This window comes from Macaca thibetana, chromosome 20, assembly GCF_024542745.1.
Source record: "Macaca thibetana thibetana isolate TM-01 chromosome 20, ASM2454274v1, whole genome shotgun sequence".
NCBI lineage: Eukaryota > Metazoa > Chordata > Mammalia > Primates > Cercopithecidae > Macaca > Macaca thibetana.
In genome coordinates, this window is record NC_065597.1 from 32,946,213 (window position 1) to 32,965,956 (window position 19,744).

The 19,744-nt window shown below is 57.6% G+C and overlaps 1 protein-coding gene and 1 long non-coding RNA gene across 3 annotated transcripts in view; both read left to right on the plus strand.

The window, feature by feature from the left end:
- Positions 1-19,744, plus strand: part of LOC126943814 (transcription factor 25-like) — an 82,200-nt gene that overhangs the window by 17,158 nt on the left and 45,298 nt on the right. Inside the window, 6 exon segments of the mRNA XM_050772876.1 lie at positions 4,620-4,976; positions 8,440-8,520; positions 8,640-8,804; positions 10,072-10,158; positions 10,462-10,585; positions 13,235-13,325. Coding sequence (XP_050628833.1) covers positions 4,620-4,976; positions 8,440-8,520; positions 8,640-8,804; positions 10,072-10,158; positions 10,462-10,585; positions 13,235-13,325 — 905 coding nt within the window.
- On the plus strand, positions 1,998-3,322 carry LOC126943941 (uncharacterized). Of its 2 annotated transcripts, XR_007721902.1 has the most exons (4): positions 1,998-2,572; positions 2,620-2,839; positions 2,930-2,973; positions 3,109-3,322. It is a non-coding gene; the product is annotated as an uncharacterized LOC126943941 (long non-coding RNA). The 2 variants fall into 2 exon arrangements; XR_007721903.1 differs by lacking the exon at positions 2,930-2,973.

Consider the following 19,744-nt stretch of genomic DNA (forward strand, 5'->3'; position numbering starts at 1 on the left):
ATCTGCACCTTCATGTTTTATCTTTCTACTGCCTTTTTGGTTTTGTTTGTTTTTTTGCTTTTGTTCATTTTATTTTATTTTTTAATGAGCTGAAGTCTCACTGTGTTGCCCAGACTGGTCTCAAACTCCTGGGCTCAAGCCATCCTCCCACCTTGGCCTTCCAAAGTGCTGGGATTATAGGCATGAGCCACTGTGCCTGGCCTCTTCTTTTTTTCTGGAAACGGAGTCTCCCTCTGTCACCCAGGCTGGAGTGCTGTGGCGCGATCTCGGCTCACTACAACCTCTGCCTCCCAGGTTCAAGCAATTCTCCTGCCTCAGCCTCCCAAGTAGCCGGGATTACAGGCGCTCACCACCATGCCCAGCTAATTTTTGTGGGTTTTTTTTTTTTTTTTTTTTTTTTTTTTTTTTTTGAGACAGAGTCTCTCTCCGTCACCAGCCTGGAGTGCTGTGGCGCGATCTCAGCTCGCTGCAACCTCCGCCTCCCAGGTTCAAGCAATTCTCCTGCCTCAGCTTCCCAAGTAGCTGGAACTACAGGCACCCATCACCACGCCCGGCTAATTTTTGTATTTTTAGTAGAAATGGGGTTTCACCATGTTGGCCAGGATGGTCTCAAACTCCTGACCTCATGGTTCGCCCAGCTTGGCCTCTCAAAGTGCTGGGATTACAGGCTTGAGCCACCACGCCCGGCCTTTTGTTTTTTTAAGACCTATACTCTTGTTGCCCAGGGAGGAGTCCAGTGGTGTGATCTTGGCTCACTGCAACCTCCGCCTCCCAGGTTCAAGCGATTCTTCTGCCTCAGCCTTCCAAGTATCTTCTTTTTAAAACAGTTTTTCGTACCCAAGTGAGATTAATTGTTTAAAAAAAAAAAAGAAAACAGGTTTATTGCAAGACCTATTTATATATTATTAAACACAGTAGTATACCCAGCGTGGGTGTGACACAGACCAGAAGAGACTATATGTTCTGCTGTTGATCATTTAAAAATAATAATAAAACCAAAGTCTATGTCACCACCTGCAATGCTTGACAATTCAGTGATAAGACGCCTTCCACCGTGGAGAAGCTCGGGGCGCTGATGTTTAGACAGCATCCCGTTCAGGGTTGCTTGGCAGCTCTGTGGAGATGGCGTTGTGCTACACGCAGTTTCCTGGGACGTGAGTGGGGGCCCGTCTGGGTGGCTGTGTCTGGTTGTTCGTCATTTGTCTCACTGTTGCATAATACGCGGGACAGTTTACCTTTCCGAAGTCCAGGACTCCAGGGCTGGGAGGCAGGGCTGGCCCTGCTGTCCTGAGTCTCCAAACAGAGGTGCAGCTGCTGCCTACCGCCTGGAAGACGTTCCAAAGGGGGTCTGCCGTGGCACCTCTTAAACGTTTGGTATGAGAGAGCTTGGTAGGCGGAGATGCAGCCTAGACTGTCTGTCTCAGAGGCGCACACATGAACCTGATCGCCCTGTCCCCAGGAAGAGGGCAGAGGAGCTCCTTAACGTCTCGCTCCTGGATTCCATGAAATGACTGCACAGCCCCTCAGTTACTGGGCAGGCGTCCCAGGCTGGCAGTACTGCCCACCGGCTGCCCCAGGCCTGCACCTGCTGTGGGCGAGTGGAGGTGAAAGGCCCTGAGACTGGCTGCCCGCCCAGAATTTTCCTTACGGGAAAGCAAGCTTTTTGCTTTTCAGAGAAAGTTTCCAGTGACCTGGGCACAGAAGAGCTTTTATGGACGCAGCCTTCAGATAAGAGGCTCGGGTTGGAGTTAACCCTTTTGCCAATGTGGTCAGGAAAAGCAGGGAGTGGCCCAGAGGGGCTGGGTGCCGCTCTGGAGTTAACCCTTCCCCCGATGTGGTCAGGAAAAGCAGGGAGTGGCCCAGAGGGGCTGGGTGCCGCTCTGGAGTTAACCCTTCCCCCGATGTGGTCAGGAAAAGCAGGGAGTGGCCCAGAGGGGCTGGGTGCCGCTCTGCACGGGGTGGCGTCGGGGGCTCTGCTGCTTCCTCCCTCTGTCCTGCGCCACGAGGCAGAATCGGAGCCACATGACCAGGGACAGCAGGAGCTGAGGCCAGCCCCACCCAGAGCGGGTGGGAAATGCACTTCCTGCCACGCTGTCCTTCCTTGCCCTTCCCTCTGGGGCCCAGAAAAGAACTGCTGGGAATTTGTGTTAACAGAGGCTGTTGCCAGTCGGCTTCCTCACACCCCGCCCTCTGTTTGTCACTGTGCCCAGGAGGGGCCCTAAGATTCCTCTCTGGAGATCCCTTGCCCCAGGGGACCCCCCGAGCCCTGGCCAGGGCCCTGCTGTCACTGGTTAGGCCTTGGCTGCTGCCGTGCCCTCTGACCTTGATTCTAGGATGAGTCTTGTCCATCTACAGTGGAGATGAGACAACAGTGAGCTCCCAGGGTGGGCTGGGGCTCCACTCCCACAGACACTCACGCTTCCCGCCAGTGCCCCTGCGGGTTCCAGGGCCTTCTGTGGTGTTTCTACAGGACAGACTAGACAGGTTCTAGGACCTTTTGCAGTGTTTCTGCAGGACAGACGAGGCAGGTTCCAGAGCCTTCTGTGGTGTTTCTGCAGGACAGACGAGGCAGGTTCCAGAGCCTTCTGTGACTTTTTTGCTGCAGGACAGACGAGGCAGGTTCCAGAGCCTTCTGTGGTGTTTCTGCAGGACAGACGAGGCAGGTTCCAGAGCCTTCTGTGGTGTTTCTGCAGGACAGACGAGGCAGGTTCCAGAGCCTTCTGTGGTGTTTCTGCAGGACAGACGAGGCAGGTTCCAGAGCCTTCTGTGGTGTTTCTGCAGGACAGACGAGGCAGGTTCCAGAGCCTTCTGTGGTGTTTCTGCAGGACAGACGAGGCAGGTTCCAGAGCCTTCTGTGGCGTTTCTGCAGGACAGACGAGGCAGGTTCCAGAGAGCCTTCTGTGGCGTTTCTGCAGGACAGACGAGGCAGGTTCCAGAGCCTTCTGTGGTGTTTCTGCAGGACAGACGAGGCAGGTTCCAGAGCCTTCTGTGGTGTTTCTACAGGACAGACTAGACAGGTTCTAGGACCTTTTGCAGTGTTTCTGCAGGACAGACGAGGCAGGTTCCAGAGCCTTCTGTGACTTTTTTGCTGCAGGACAGACGAGGCAGGTTCCAGAGCCTTCTGTGACTTTTTTGCTGCAGGCTCAGGCTCAGGCTCAGGTTTCCTGGGCTCCCAGCAGTGGGTGGGAGGGGAGTGTACACTAAATGAGAGACCAAAGGCCCCCCTGCAGGGCCGCTGAGGCAAAGTGGCCCCAGGAAGTGGACAGTGCCTGGGGGAGGTGTGGCTCGATCTGCCACACCATGGCCCCCCACCCTGGCAGCGTGGCACAGAGCTGAGACAGGGGCCATGAGCAGCACCCCTGTCCTGATCCAGCTTGGCCAGTCGAGACTGTGGTCAAGGGGACCGACCTCTCCACGCCTCCGTCCCCGTCCCTACGTCAGTGTCGCTGGAGGTGAGGTTGGTACGTGCTGTGCCGGGCCAGGTACAGCATCTGACATAAGGAGTGCTGTAGTTGTGTTTGTGTGTGGATCTTTCTTAACTTGTAAAGGGAAACTATGAGAACCCTTTAAGACATGGAACACAGCGCGGTGCAACTTAGAGTGTCCTTGTAGTTGTCATCGACCTCCCGTGTCCAGCTGTGCTGCCTCTGCCTCCCTGTCCTAGCAGACCTGACCACCTGGGGGCCACCCGGGCCTGTGGGTCTCCAAGTCGGCGCATGTCGGCCCGCCGCCAGGTCACGCCACAGACACACCAGTGCCCTTTGTGGTAGATGATGGAAATCAGGTCTCTACTGTGAAGCTTCACTGATTTTTAATGTGCTTTTTTAAAAACTTCGATTTTTTTTTTTTTTTTTTGAGGCGGAGTCTTCACTCTGTCGCCCAGGCTGGAGTGCAGTGGCACCATCTCGGCTCACTGCAAGCTCCGCCTCCCGGGTTCACGCCATTCTCCTGCCTCAGCCTCCGGAGTAGCTGGGACTACAGGCGCCCGCCACAGCGCCCGGCTAATTTTTTGTATTTTAGTAGAGACGGGGTTTCACCGTGTTAGCCAGGATGGTCTCGATCTACTGACCTCGTGATCCGCCCGCCTCGGCCTCCCAAAGTGCAGGGATTACAGGTGTGAACCACCGCGCCAGGCCTTTTTTTTTTTTTTTTTTTTTTTTTGAGACAGGGTCTTGTTCTGTCGCCCAGGCTGGAGTGCAGAGGCCTGATCTCGGCTCCCTGCAACCTCCGTCTCCCAGGTTCAAGCGATTCTCCTGTCTCAATCTCCCAAGTAGCTGGGATTACAGGCACGCACCACCACGCCTGGCTAATTTTTGTATTTTTAGTAGAGAAGGGGTTTCATCATGTTGGTCAGGCTGGTCTTGAACTCCTGACCTCGTGATCCGCCCGCCTCGGCCTCCCAAAGTGCTGGGATTACAGGCGTGAGCCACCGCGCCCGGCCGGGCACATCCTTTTTGTCCGGTCCATATCTTGCTTGTGCCTTGGTCTCCGGACCGACAGCTGCTGTCTCCCTGGCCGGGTGCTGGGCCCTCTACACCCGCCAGCCGCCTTCTCCCCTCCCCGCCTCCCCGCCCCACCCCCCTGCAGTACCGCCCGGTGACCGCGCCCCTGTCCCGCAGACCGTGCAGTCCCTGGGCTTCGCCATCTACCGCGCGCTGGACTGGGGGCTGGACGAGAGCGAGGAGCGCGAACTCAGCCCGCAGCTGGAGCGGCTCATCGACCTCATGGCCAACAACGACAGCGAGGACAGCGGCTGCGGTGCCGCCGATGAGGGCTACGGGGGTCCCGAGGAGGAGGAGGAGGCCGAGGGCGTCCCCCGCAGTGTGCGCACCTTTGCCCAGGCCATGCGGCTGTGCGCGGCGCGGCTGACCGACCCCCGGGGCGCCCAGGCGCATTACCAGGCCGTGTGCCGCGCGCTCTTCGTGGAGACGCTGGAGCTGCGGGCCTTCCTGGCCAGGGTCCGGGAGGCCAAGGAGGTGAGCGGTGCGTGGGGGCGACCGTGGGGGGTCCGGGGGGCCAAGGAGGCGAGCGGTGCGTGGGGGCGACCGTGGGGGGTCCAGGGGGCCAAGGAGGCGAGCGGTGCGTGGGGGCGACCGTGGGGGGTCCGGGGGGCCAAGGAGGCGAGCGGTGCGTGGGGGCGACCGTGGGGGGTCCGGGGGGCCAAGGAGGCGAGCGGTGCGTGGGGGCGACCGTGGGGGGTCCGGGGGGCCAAGGAGGCGAGCGGTGCGTGGGGGCGACCTGGGGGGTCCGGGGGGCCAAGGAGGTGAGCGGTGCGTGGGGGCGACCGTGGAGGGTGCTGGGGGCCAAGGAGGTGCCTGCGTGTGGGAGGAGACTGGCAAGGCCGGGCTCTTGGTGGACAGAAAGTCAGGTTCTCGGTGGGACTGCTGTTGGCCTTATGTATTCCCACTTAACCCTCACACTTCCTTGTTTTTTTGTTTTGTTTTGTTTTTTTTTTTTGTTTTTTTTTGTTTTGTTTTGAGACAGGGTCTCACTCTGTCACCCAGGCTGGAGGGGCAGTGGCTGGATCTCGGCTCACTGCAACCTCCACCTCCCAGGTTCAAGCAGTTCTCCTGCTGCAGCCTCCCAAGTAGCTGGGATTACAGGCACCACCACCACACCTGGTAGTAGAGACAGGAGTTCACCATGTTGGCCAAGCTAGTCTTGAACTCCTGACCTCAGGTGATCTGTCTGCCTTGGCCTCCCAAAGTGCTGGGATTACAGGCGTGAGCCACCGCGCTCGGCCTCACACTTGCTTCTTACCAGAGAAGTTAAGCGATGGGCTCAGCCCCTTCCCCAACTGCTCTCTCCTGTTGCCTCTAAGTTGTTATCCTGTCCTGGCACCCATTGTGCTCTCTTTTACATCTGCAAGAGGGCACCCTTCGTCCTGCCTCCCCACCAGCCTCTCCAGGCCCTGGTTCCTTCTGAAATATGATGCCAAAGGTGGCCCCCTCTATACTCAGGAACCACAGAAAGGCTCAGCCACTTGCTTGGAGCTTTGGGTGGGAAAACCCACCTGCTGGTCCTGTGACAACCCAGCCTCACTCCCCTGCCCCTTACAGCTGGAGGGGCCGTTTGACAGCTGAGCAGGTGCAGGCTCGGAGGCTGGGACCGTTGCCCAAAGCCACAAAGCAGGAGTCGGGCAGTGCTGGCTCTGACATGGCTCCCAAGCCAGAGTTCTCCCCTGGGCCTCCTACCTCTCTCCGTGGACTCAACCATCCCTCTCTGACTCTCCCAGCCTCTCCCTGGGCACGGCTGCTGCCCCAAGGGAGCTGATGTGTTTCTGTATCATGGGGTCTCTGCACATGTGGACTCTGCTTTTTCTCCCATCAGCATCTCACAGAGGAGAAAGCCAGGCCTTGGAGAGGCAGGGGATCCCCTCTTGCCTCGGTGGCAGAAGATGTTTTCTTTTTTTTTTTTTTTTTGAGACGGAGTCTCGCTCTGTCGCCCAGGCTGGAGTGCAGTGGCCGGATCTCAGCTCACTGCAAGCTCCGCCTTCCAGGTTCACGCCATTCTCCTGCCTCAGCCTCCCGAGTAGCTGGGACTACAGGCGCCCGCCACCACGCCCGGCTAGTTTTTTGTATTTTTTAGTAGAGACGGGGTTTCACCGTGTTAGCCGGGATGGTCTCGATCTCCTGACCTCGTGATCCACCTGCCTCGGCCTCCCAAAGTGCTGGGATTACAGGCGTGAGCCACCACACCCGGCCAGAAGATGTTTTCAAAGTTAACTGATGCTGGTCCTTCATTCCTCCCTGACCCTGTCTCTCTTGTCCTCTAACCAAGAAAGGTTCCTGGCCCTCTGAGCCATAGCAGGTGGTTTTGACACCGGGCGGCCGCCTGAGCTGCTTGGCCTCATCTGCAGCCCAAGTGGGCACCACGGTTGGATGGCTCTCTTCCCACCCCCAGATCCCATGGTCCATCTTCCGTCCTCCCCCTCAGCTTCTGGATCCCATGGTTCATCTTCGCTCTCCCCTAACCCCCCAGGCCCCATGGCCCATCTTCTGCCCTCTCTCTCACCCCCCGGATCCCATGGTCCATCTTCCATCCTCTCATCCCCTGGATCCGATGGCCCATCTTCCGCCTTCCTTCTCATCCCCCAGATCCCATGCTCCATCTTCTGTCCCTCTCTCACCCCATAGATCCCATGGCCCATCTTCCGCCCTCCCTCTCAGCTCCCCCTTGGCCTCCTGGGACATGCTTCTAACGTTCCCCACAATTAGCAGATGGTCCTCATGCTGTTGTGTCTCTGTCTCTGATCAGGCTGTTTTCTGCTGCTCAGATCAGTTTCTTACTCAGACAATGAAAGCTCTTTTATTCTTAGAGACAGGGTCTTACTGTATTACTCAAGGCTGGTCTCAAACTCTTGGGCTCAAGTGATCCTCCTGCTTTGGCCTCCCAGAGTGCTGGGGTTACAGCCATGAGCCACTGTGCCCGGCCAGGAAGCTCTTTCTTTAGGAGGAAACGGCTCTGCATGCAGGCAGTTGACCGAGGCGAAGTTTGGGGAGTTCGTGGTGGGACGAAGCGAGAGAAGGGTTACTCCATGGGGTGTAGCTGTGTCTGCTGGCATTTTGGCCAGGAGCGGCCTGCTTAGGAATAGGTACAGGTGTTCCGGGAAGGACAGGAGTGCCACCCTGTGTGCCCTTTGCCCTGGGCTGGCATACATGAGGCCTGTGGGCAGACTCACACCTTGTGCTGCCCAGGGAGTGTCCCAAAGCAGCGTGGCAGGTCCCTGGGGCAGAAGCCAGGGTGACCGGTTCTGTCTTGGTTGTGGGGGCTGTGCCAAAGGGCAGGTGCTTCTCTAGGGTTGGGACTTGGTGAGAGCAGATGCTCTGTGCCACCGAGATCGTGTGTGACCCATGCAGCAGGTGCCGCACCTTCTTCCCACGTTCTCAGCACAGAGCACTTCCCAAACAGGCCCTCACCACAGGGTTGGCACCTTCCCCAGTTCACAAAGTACATACCCATGTCTGTTTCCCTGGACTTACTGGGCAGCAACTCATCCACCCTCCCATCCACCTTCCACCATGTGTCCATTCACTCAAGCCACGCACAAAAACTGGCCTGTGCCACACTGCACCGAGCCCCAGACGCTGCTCAGAGAAGCAGCTCAGCGTAAAGGCCAGGCTGGGACCTAGAGCAGCTGCAGGGGCCCAGGGGGGCGGCGGGGTGCGTGGCCCACCTGAGGAAGCGCCATGTGAACTGAGAGCTGAACGAAACGGGGAGAGTGGAGCCTCCACACCTGTGTCTGCCACCTGTGGCGATGACTCGGTTTCCCCAGATATCTTTTCGAGTCCTGAAGCCTGGGCCAAAATGCCCACTCATCTCTTTTCTGGCTGGTTGAGTGGAGCCCCCGTCACGTGGCCGTGTCCCTGACGGACGGGGCCTGTCCTGTGTCCACCATTCTCGTCCCTCCCCTGGACTAACGAGCGTGTGTGGTCACAGATGCTGCAGAAGCTTCGAGAGGACGAGCCGCAGGTGGAGACGCCACAGGCAGAGCTGGACAGCCTGGGTCACACAGACTGGGTAAGACCCGCTCCTGCCTGACCGGGCCACTATGCCGCCCAGCCTGCCGGGGGTCTCTGCCTGGAGGGCCGTGGAGCCTTACCTGGGGCTGAGAGCCGGTCTCTCTCCCCGGGGCCCAGGCCCGGCTGTGGGTTCAGCTCATGCGGGAGCTCCGCCACGGAGTGAAGCTGAAGAAGGTGCAGGAGCAGGAGTTCAACCCCCTCCCCACCGAGTTCCAGCTCACGCCCTTCGAGATGCTAATGCAGGACATCCGGGCCCGGAACTACAAGCTCCGCAAGGTCATGGTGAGCGGGGCGGCCGTGGAAGTCGTGGCGAGTGGGACGGCCGCCAAGGGGCAGCCCGGCCGTTGGGCGGCCCACCTGGAAGAGGGGCCCAGGGTCCCTGCTCTCTGTGCTGGGTACTGGGCGGTAGAACATGGATTAGGGAGATGTGGCCCCAATTCCCACAGCTCGGTATCACTTCGGGGACAGTGACCAGGCAGGGAAGGGACGTGCGGAAGGTTCTGGAGGACCAGGGATGGCCCCTGGAGGCCACAAGAGCCAAGGCTGTAGGATTTTTTTTTTTTTTTTTTCCTTTTTGAGACGGAGTCACTCTGTCGCCCAGGCTGGAGCGCAATGGCGCGATCTCGGCTCACTGCAAGCTCCGCCTCCTGGGTTCAAGCGATTCTCCTGCCTCAACCTACCAAGTAACTGGGACTACAGGCACCCGCCACCACGCCCAGCTAATTTTTTGTGTTTTTAGTAGAGACGGGGTTTCACCGTGTTAGCCAAGATGGTTTCGATCTCCTGACCTTGTGATCCGCCCGCCTCGGCCTCCCAGAGTGCTGGGATTATAGGCGTGAGCCACCTGCCTGGCCTGGCTATAGGATATTTTTGCTTTAACAAAACTCATGGAGCCCTTAGGATGCGCTGGCATGGCTCTTTTTTTTTTGGTTTTTTTTTGGGGGGGTTTTTTTTTTTTTTGAGATGGAGTCTCGCTCTGTCGCCCAGGCTGGAGTGCAGTGGCACCATCTCAGCTCACTGCAAGCTCCGCCTCCCGGGTTCACGCCATTCTCCTGCCTCAGCCTCCTGAGTAGCTAGGACTACAGGCGCCCGCCACCTCGCCCGGCTAATTTTTTGTATTTTTAGTAGAGACGGGGTTTCACCGTGTTAGCCAGGATGGTCTCGATCTCCTGACCTCGTGATCCGCCCGTCTCGGCCTCCCAAAGTGCTGGGATTACAGGCGTGAGCCACCACGCCCTGCAGCATGGCTCTTACGATGCCCCTGTGAGGTGTGTGCCACCCCACCCCACCTCCAGATGAATCCCAGGTGCTGGAGACTGGGGCAGCCGGGAGGGGACACATCAGACCGTGGATGCTGTGGCCGCCCAGAGCATGGCCTGTGGGTCTGCCGTGCGCTTCCTAGAGAAGCAGCTGGGTCCCCACGAGCTGAGAGTGGGAGGATGGGTAGGTGTGAAGACCAGGCTGTCCTTGGGCTGAGCGAGCCTCTCCCAGTCCCCCTGCTCTAGTGGATGGTCCCTGCAGGGCCTCAGACCAGCCATCCTCCCCGCAGGTGGATGGGGACATCCCGCCCCGGGTGAAGAAGGACGCTCACGAGCTCATCCTGGACTTCATCCGCTCACGGCCTCCACTGAAGCAGGTGCCGCCCCGGCCTCCTCCTCCTCAGGGGCCGCCCGGGGCCTGGTGCTGTCCTGTGGCCAGCCTGGGAGGTGTCCCAGCGCGTCTGTGTCATGGGTGAGGTGGGCTGGCTTCCTCTTGCCTGTGGGCCAGCCTGGGGCTGTGTGGCCCTGGGCCCTCTTTCTGGGAAGGGGCCATGTGAGCCATGCCCACCCCACCCCAGGTGCATGCAGAGCCCCCGGGAGCAGCACTCCCTCCGGGTGGGCCTGGCCGGCTCTTCCGACTCCAGAGTGGGCCCGTGTCATGGCCTGCTTCCCCACTGCAGGTCTCTGAGAGGCGGCTGCGCCCGTTGCCACCGAAGCAGAGGTCCCTGCATGAGAAGATCCTGGAGGAGATCAAGCAGGAGCGGAGGCTGCGCCCAGTGCGTGGCGAGGGCTGGGCTGCCCGCGGTGAGCGAAGGGATGGTGGGAGAAGAGAGACCCCTGTGCCCCTGGTGGGGCCCCCCATTCCCCTGGTCAGGTTGCACATTGGAAGGTGGCATTTCCCTGAGGGCGCCTGAACCCATGGAAGACACAGAGCATCTTAATTTTTGAGGCACACAGGCTTTTGAAACTCAGATTACTTGGGGATAAAAAAATTAAACTAAATTAAAATGTATATATTTGTTTGAGATGAAGTCTCACTCTGTTGCCCAGGCTGGAGTGCAGTGGCACGACCTCGGCTCACTGCACCCTCCACCTCCCAGGTTCAAATGATTCTCATGCCTCAGCCTTCTGGGTACCTGGGATTAGAGGCACGCGCCACCACGCCTGGCTAATTTTTTGAGTTTTTTTGTAGTTTTAGTAGAGACAGGGTTTCACCATATTGGCCAGGCTGGACACAAACTCCTGGGCTCAAGTGAACTGCCCGCCCTGGCCTCCCAAAATGCTGGCATTACAGGTGTGAACGACTGCACCTGGCCAAAAATAAGAAATTTTGAGGCTGGGCTCAGTAGCTCACACCTTGTAATCCCAGCGCTTTGGGAGGCTGAGGCAGGAGGATCACTTGAGCCCAGGAGTTCAAGACCAGCCTGGGCAATATAGTAAGACCTCATCTCTGCCAAAAATTTCAAAGAAAAATTAGCCAGGTGTGGTGGCACATGGCTGTAATCCCAGGTACTCCAGGGGCTGAGGTGGGAGGATTGCTTGAGCCTGAGAGCTTGATGCTGCAGTGAGCCATGATCGTACCACTGCCCTCTAGACTGGGTGACAGAGTGAGACCTAGTTTCAAAAAAAAAAAAAAAAAATCACTTTTTATGCATTTCATTAAAAACTTTACAAGGCCATTGGAATTTCCTATGTCTTTTTTTTTTTGAGACAGGGTCTTACCCTGTCACCCCGGCTGGAGTGCAGTGGCACCGTTATAGGTCACGCAGCCTCAACCTCTCAGGCTCAAGCGATCCTCCCACCTCAGCCTCTCGAGTAGCTGGGACGACAGGCATGCCATGCACCACCACGCCTGGCTAATTTTTGTGTTTTTGTAGAGACACGGTCTTGCTCTGTTGCCCAGGCTGGTGTTGAACTTGTGGGCTCAAGTGATCCTTCTGCCTCAGCTTCCCAAAGTGCTGGGATTATGGGTGTGAGCCACCACGCCTAACATGATCTTATACCCTGTTATCCTGGACTTGACGTGTATTTGCCAGTCTACATTGTTTACAATAGTATGACACATTTCAGCATTTAGAAGAAAAATAGAATAAAAGCAAACTTTTAAAATGTTTTTCTTCTCTTTTTTTTTTTTTTTTTTTCTGAGACGGAGTCTCGCTCTGTCGCCCAGGCTGGAGTGCAGTGGCGCGATCTCAGCTCACTGCAAGCTCCGCCTCCCGGGTTCTGGCCATTCTCCTGCCTCAGCCTCCCGAGTAGCTGGGACTACAGGCGCCCGCCACCGCGCCTGGCTAGTTTTTTGTATTTTTTTTAGTAGAGACGGGGTTTCACCGTGTTAGCCAGGATGGTCTCGATCTCCTGACCTCGTGATCTGCCCATCTCGGCCTCCCAAAGTGCTGGGATTACAGGCTTGAGCCACTGCGCCCGGCAAATGTTTTTCTTTTCTTTTCTTTTTTTTTTTTTGAGACGGAGTTTCGCTCTTGTTGCCCAGGCTGGAGTGCAGTGACGCGATCTCAGCTCACCACAACCTCTGCCTCCCGGGTTCAAGTGATTCTCCTGCCTCCGCCTCCTGAGTAGCTGGGGTTATAGGCACCTGCCACCACGCCCGGCTAATTTTGTATTTTTAGTAGAGACGGGGTTTCACCATGTTGGCCAGGCTGGTCTCAAACTCTCAACCTCAGGTGATCCGCCCGCCGCAGCCTCCCAAAGTGCTGGGATGACAGGCATGAGCCACCGCGCCCGGCCCCAAGACAGGCATTTGTTCAAATGTCTGAGACCTAATTCTCCTTGTGAAAGGTCGCTGAGAGCCTTCAGTGCTGCACCATTCCTTACATGAGATGGCAAACTCCAATCCTGCATCTGCTCTGCCTCTGAGACAGTAGGCAGATCTCTAGGCTGGAGTTCATTTTCCTTTTTTTTTTTTAAGATGGAGTCTTGCTCTGTCCCCCAGGCTGGAGTGCAGTGGCACAATCCCGCCGGCGCCCGGCCTAGTTCCTCATTTTTTAAAATGGCTGGCTAGGCCGGGCGCGGTGGCTCAAGCCTGTAATCCCAGCACTTTGGGAGGCCGAGACGGGCGGATCACGAGGTCAGGAGATCGAGACCATCCTGGCTGACACAATGAAACCCCGTCTCCACTAAAAATACAAAAAAATTAGCCGGGCGAGGTGGCGGCGCCTGTAGTCCCAGCTACTCGGGAGGCTGAGGCAGGAGAATGGCGTAAACCCGGGAGGCGGAGCTTGCAGTGAGCCGAGATCGCGCCACTCACTCCAGCCTGGGCGACAGAGCGAGACTCCGCCTCAAAAAAAATAAAAAATAAAAAATAAATGGCTGGCTAGCCCTCAGTTTTCCCTTCTGTAAAGTCAGGGAAGTTAGCCAGCTGGTGCACACAGAGCTGTCAGCTCCTGCTTGCTGTCTCCCCGTTCACTGGCCTGTCCTGCTTGGCTCCCGTCTCCCCAGGGTTTGGGTCTCTGCCCTGCATCCTCAACGCCTGCTCTGGAGATGCCAAGTCCACCTCCTGCATCAACCTGTCGGTCACAGATGCTGGGGGCAGTGCCCAGCGCCCGCGGCCCCGTGTGCTGCTCAAGGCGCCCACCTTGGCGGAGATGGAGGAAATGAACACATCTGAGGTCAGAGCCCGTGGGTATTCCTGAAAAGAGACCAGGAATGGGAGGGTGGGGGCCAAGGAAGTGAGAAGGGCTAAGCTAAGCTGGGGGCAGCAGCGAGTGTGGTGTCCCCTGTCCAGGGGCCCTCCCTTGAAACTGACGTCCTGCCCTAGGAGGAGGCCTGTGGGGCTTGGGGACCCTGCCATCTTGGCCGCTCAGAAGGGTGACTCTGGGAGAGGGCCTGGGCTGCCTCCTCCCACAGACGATGGAAGGCTGACGGCGGAAGTGCCTCGCTGTCTCAGGCCCAGGAAACTGAGCCCCCCACTAGTTGATGTGAAAAGGTGGTCCCAGCGAGGCTCCCTGCCCATCCTGGCTGCCCTGTGAATGGAATGCTTCTCTCTTCACAGAAGGGCTGGTGATGGCGTTGTTGGGGGCCATCCCAGAGGGCTCTGCCTCCATCTGACACTAGACCTGTCAATTTCCAGGACTTTCCAGAAGGCCTTGGGGAAGGGCTTGGTTATTAGGGTGCTTGCCATGAACTGCCCAGAGGCAGGCAGGCTGGGAAGTGGGTGCAGGCTGCCCCACATCGCAGCAGACCCAGCGGCACCCCTGGGTCCTTTGCTTTGGTCCAGGCATGGGCAGGAGGCACTGGTGGGCATTGTTAGGGCAGGGCTGCGTCTGGTGTGTCCACAGGAAGAAGAGTCTCCCTGTGGGGAGGTGATGCTGAAACGGGACCGCTCCTTCTCAGAGCATGACCTGGCCCAGCTCCGAAGTGAGGTGGCCTCTGGCCTGCAGTCTGCCACCCAGCCCCCAGGAGGGACGGAGCCACCACGGCCCCGAGCTGGCAGCGCGCGTGTGTGGAGGCCCGGCTCCCGAGACCAGGGCAAGTGCTGCTTCTCACCCCCGTACCCCCCTTCGCCCCCGCCCTGACCCATCCTGTGGGCACCCATCCCTCCACCTCAGCCCACGTCTTCCTGAGCAGGCAGCTCCCAGGGACCAAGGGAGCTCGTGCCTGCAAGAGGGCACTACCTCAGGCAGGCATCTCCCTTTAACTTGAAAACTTCTTATTAAGTAATGCATATTTATTGTAAAAATATTTTTTAATATTTAAAAATAATTCTCATGATTCTATTACCTAGACATAATTATTATTAACATTGGGATATAGAAAGATAGCTAACTAGATGAGTTGATGAGTGATAGACCTTCTAGTCCTCTGAGAAGGGAGCAGTGTGTCCTTAGTGAACCAGCTGGGCTCGCAGCACATGGCTCTGGAACCTGCGCCATGGTTCCTTCAACTGCTTTTCGCGCTGCTGAGCACAGAACGATTCTTGCTGGCTGTACAGGGCTGCTCCTACCATCGTGAGAGCTGAACTTTACCGAGAGCCCTCGCAACTCAGGGTTCTTGTCACCCCACCCACCACATCCCACCAGGCACTGCCAGGCCTCCTTGTCTGCCTGCGAGGCCAGAGTCTTGGGACAATCACGTTTGGTGGTTATGGCTCCCTTCCCAGTGTTAGGAGGTCCAGGCCAGGCCACTTCCAAACCTCTCGCTTAACCTAGGTCTGCCCCACCTGGAGCTGTGCCTCAGCCTCTTGGAGCTGGTGGAGGGAGGGAGGTCGACCTCCAGCTCCAGTGTGAGGTGTGGACTGTGGGAGGAGGGTCCCGCCCCACGCATCTGTAGTCTGCCTCACTGGTGCTGTAGAACTGCCCACGCTAGCTTGTTCTGGGGCTCAGACACAGGCCACTGGTGCTGTGGAACTGCCCACGCCAGCTTGTTCTGGGGCTCAGACACAGGCCACTGGTGCTGTGGGACTGCCCACGCCAGCTCGTTCTGGGGCTCAGACACAGGGACCCTTCGGGGGTCCTGTGGACCCTCTATACCACATGGGCCCCAACGAAAGTCCCAATGTGGAAGCCACACTTTTCACTCTTCACTCTTTTCTTCTTTTTGAGACAAGGTCTTGTTCTGGTGCCCAGGCTGGAGTGCAGAGGCACCATTATAGCTCACTGCAGCCTTGACCTCCTGGGCTCAAGCAATCCGCCCGCCTCAGCCTCCTGAGTAGCTAGGACTACCAACATGCTCCACAACGCCTGGCTAACTTATATTTTTCTCTAGAGATGAGGGTCTTGCTACGTTGCCCAGGGTGGTCTCAAGCTACTGGGCTCAAGGTTCCACCCGCCTCAGCCTCCTAAGTGCTAGAATTACCTGTGTAGCTACTGCGTGGCTGCTTCTCCACTTGACCTTTTGCTTGGTTCCCCTGGAGCCCTCCACAATCTCTGTCATCCCCTCTGCACAGTCCTCCTTTCCACAGCTCCTGTCAGGCAGTCCTGACGGAGCCTCTGCTCTCCCCTAGGTACCTGTCCTGCGAGCGTCTCTGACTCCAGCCACCCCCTACTCAGCAACCGGGGCTCCTCGGTGGACAGACCCGAGGCCTCCATGACCCCCGATGCCAAACACCTGTGGCTGGTGAGTGAGGGTGCAGTTGTCATCCAGGGCGACCCAGGAGGCGTCTTTGCGCCCACCTTCTCGCTGCCAGCCAGGTGTTCAGTACTGAGGCCCTGCCTGAGGCATAGTCTGAGCAGTGTCTGGGGTGCGTGGTCCGAGCGCCTGTCTGGGGGGCGTGGTCTCAGCGCCTGTCTCAGAGGGCGTGGTCCGAGCGCCTGTCTGGGGGGCGTGGTCTGAGCGCCTGTCTGGGAGGGCGGGTCTGAGCGCCTGTCTGGGGGGCGTGGTCCGAGCGCCTGTCTGGGGGGCGTGGTCCGAGCGCCTGTCTGGGGAGCGTGGTCTCAGCGCCTGTCTCAGAGGGCGTGGTCTGAGCGCCTGCCTGGGGACTGTGGTCTGAGCGCCTGTCTGGGGGGCGTGGTCTGAGCGCCTGTCTGGGAGGCGTGGTCTGAGCGCCTGTCTGGGAGGGCGGGTCTGAGCGCCTGTCTGGGGGGCGTGGTCTGAGCGCCTGTCTGGGGGGCGTGGTCTGAGCGCCTGTCTGGGGGGCGTGGTCTGAGCGCCTGTCTGGGAGGGCGGGTCTGAGCGCGTCTGGGGGGCGTGGTCCGAGCGCCAGTCTGGGGACTGTGGTCTGAGCGCCGGTCTGGGGGGCGTGGTCTGAACGTCTTCGGGGCGCCAGTGGTGGCGCTGCTGGCCTGCGGCAGTGGTCTCTGCTGCCGCCTGCTGGGGCCGAACCGCACTGCGACCCCGGATCCTGGAGCCACCTTGCAAGGGACGTCCCGAATTGAAGGGTTCAGTGTGGGGTTAGGGCAGGCGGCGAACCTGCGCGCCCTGTGTGCCTGGAGGTCAGTGTGACGGGGCTTCACTGGGTCGCGACCTTGACTCTGGCCGTGACGCCGCCAGGGTACTGCTCAGCCCCTCTCCCCTCGGTTTCATATCTGACCTGTAATTTTGCTGACATCTTGAGGCCACGTGGACGTGAGTTCTAGTGTATCATTTAATCAACTGAGGTAAGGCGAGTGTGCGGCCCGTGGGCCATGCTGGCAGCATGCAGGTGTTGGAGGGATGTGAACGGTGTGGTTGCTGCCGCTATTTGAGGTTTTATCAAGAGGCTCAGATGAGAACAGATGTTAAAATGCTTTGAGAACTATGAGCCTTATATAAACGCAAGGCACTGTTCGTATCCCCCACCGAAACGCAGGGCTTGCCCCGTTAGTCTAGGTCGCAGGCCCCGCCGAAATGCAGGGCTTGCCTCATTAGTCTAAGATTAGCTATATATCACTGCATCAAAAGTTACCTCACAATGTAGCATCTTAAAATAACAAACATGTATTATCTCACACAGTGTCTGAGGGTTGGGACTCCGGAAGTGTCTTCGCCGTGTAGCTCCGGCCCAGGGTCTTTCGTGAGGCTGCAGTTAGGATGGCAGTGGGGCCTGCAGTCTCGACTGAAGGCTCAAATGGGAGCTGGAGGAACCACATGAAGTGGCGTCCTCAGCCAGCTGTGAGCAGGAGACGCGAGTGCCCTGCTGTGTATACAGGCCTCTCTCGGGGCTGCTTGGCGATCTCCACAGGGTGGCGGCTGGCATCCCCCAGAGCATGTGGCTCAAGAGTGACCACCGTGAAAGCCACTGAGTATTTGTGGCCAAGTCCAGAAGTGCCACGTTGTCCCAACTCATTAGCAGCGAGTCAGGAAGTCCAGCCTATTCTCAAGGGGAGGGAGGGAATTAAGGCCCACTTCTTAAGGAATTAGAGGACGCATTTAAGATGACCACAGGTCACATGAGTGGTTCTTTAGCTCTGAAGTCTCAGAAGTGCTTTCTGAAGGGGGGCTACTGAGCATCACCGAACCTGGCCTTCCATCTGCCCTGGGCTCACAGCCTCACCTGGGGGGCAGGCAGCTGTTCTCTGCACCCGACGTGAGGTCTCCTGGCCACGGACGTTGTTGGCGTAACATCTGTGACATCTCAGGTGACCTGTTCAGCTGGAAACAGCACCATCAGGCAATTGGCAACAGAAGCCCAAAGCTCTGGGTGCCTCAGGTCATAGTGAGGAACAAATGCAAGGGCCGCAGCTCCTCCCAGTGCCAGACAGGAGCATGTGTTCCCAGCTCTAGACAGGATAACCCACTGCAAATCCAAAGCAGAGCACATGGTCCAACTCCATCCATGTGGCACCTTCATAGACGGTGCCCACCTGCCTCGGCAGAGTAATGACTGACACTGCAAACGCGATGCCGGCATGAGTCATCTCGATGGAGCTGAAATCCAGCCCCGTTTTACAGAAGAGAAAACTGAGGCTTAGAGAGATCAGGTGTCAAGTTCTATGCCAAGCACAGGGAGGCAAAAACAGGACACACTCATCATAATGTGGCCCCAGGAATTGGTGGTCAGGACACAGGAGGTGTGCTGAGTGCAGATGGGCAGATGCAAGCTGGGCCCCAGGAGTGAGGTGGTCTGTTGGAGGCTCCTGGACCTCCCGGATGAGAGGACATCAGCTGCTCAGGGAGGGAGGATTTGAGATGGACTCTGGCTGGTGTGGATCCGCCCATAGTGTGTTTGCAGGGAGGGACACCTTGAACAAACATGGGCTGAGGGGAGTGTGTGTGGAGCGTGGCCAGTGAAGGCTGGGTTGGCTGGCAGGGGCCGCTGGTCATGGGAGGCCTAGCCTGCAGCAGTAGCGCCTCATCAAAGACACGGGGATGGATGGCTGATGGACAAGTGTTTTAGAAGGTCGCGGGCTTGTTTAGGCTGAGGCCAGGAAGGCGTGAGGGTCCTCAGGGAAGGAGAGCAAGCTGGGGGAGACTCCTGCATGGAAGACTTTCTACCTGAGGCCGAGTGAGCACAGCCCCTTGCCCCGTCCCCCAGGAGTTCAGCCACCCCGTGGAGAGCCTTGCGCTGACCGTGGAAGAGGTGATGGACGTGCGCCGTGTGCTGGTGAAGGCCGAGATGGAGAAGTTTTTGCAGAACAAGGAGCTCTTCAGCAGTCTGAAGAAGGGGAAGGTGAGGCTGCCTAGACGTGGGGCTGCTCTCTTGCCCACTGCGTCGGGGGCGGATCCCAGGACTGTTTGCTCATGATCTGGTTGGGAACCCTGAGGGGCAGCAAGGACAGGGCAGGACCCAGGGAGCTTTGGACAAAGCCGGGCTCTAATCAGGTCTTTCCTGACAGATTTGCTGCTGCTGCCGGGCCAAGTTCCCGCTGTTCTCGTGGCCGCCCACCTGTCTCTTCTGCAAGAGGTGAGCCTTCCCTTTAGCTGCCAGTTCACAAGGGGAGGAGGAGGTGAGAAGCCTCTGGGCAGTGCTGCCCACAGAACTTCCTGTGACTCCAGGAATGTTCTAGCATGTTCCATGGCTGATGAGTCCACAAATATCGTTAGTTGAATGAGGAGTTAAATTTTAAATTTTATTTAAATTAAATGAAAAGGCCGGGCGCGGTGGCTCAAGCCTGTAATCCCAGCACTTTGGGAGGCCGAGAGGGGTGGATCACGAGGTCAGGAGATCGAGACCATCCTGGCTAACAGGGTGAAACCCCGTCTCTACTAAAAAATACAAAAAACTAGCCGGGCGGGATGGCGGGCGCCTGTAGTCCCAGCTACTCGGGAGGATGAGGCAGGAGAATGGCGTAAACCCCGGAGGCGGAGCTTGCAGTGAGCTGAGATCCGGCCACTGCACTCCAGCCCGGGCGACACAGCGAGACTCCGTCTCAAAAAAAAAAAAAAATAAAAATAAAATAAATAAATAAATTAATTAATTAAATGAAACTTAAATAGCTAAGCAACTCCCAGTTTCAGCCAAGATGGGGTAATCGGCATCTTCTACAGCCCAGAACAAACAGGATATGAAACAATGTTTTTCAAGACTTTGGACAGCAGGCAACAAAAAGGAAACACAACAGGGCAGGCCTGCCATCACCGCAGTCATTGTCT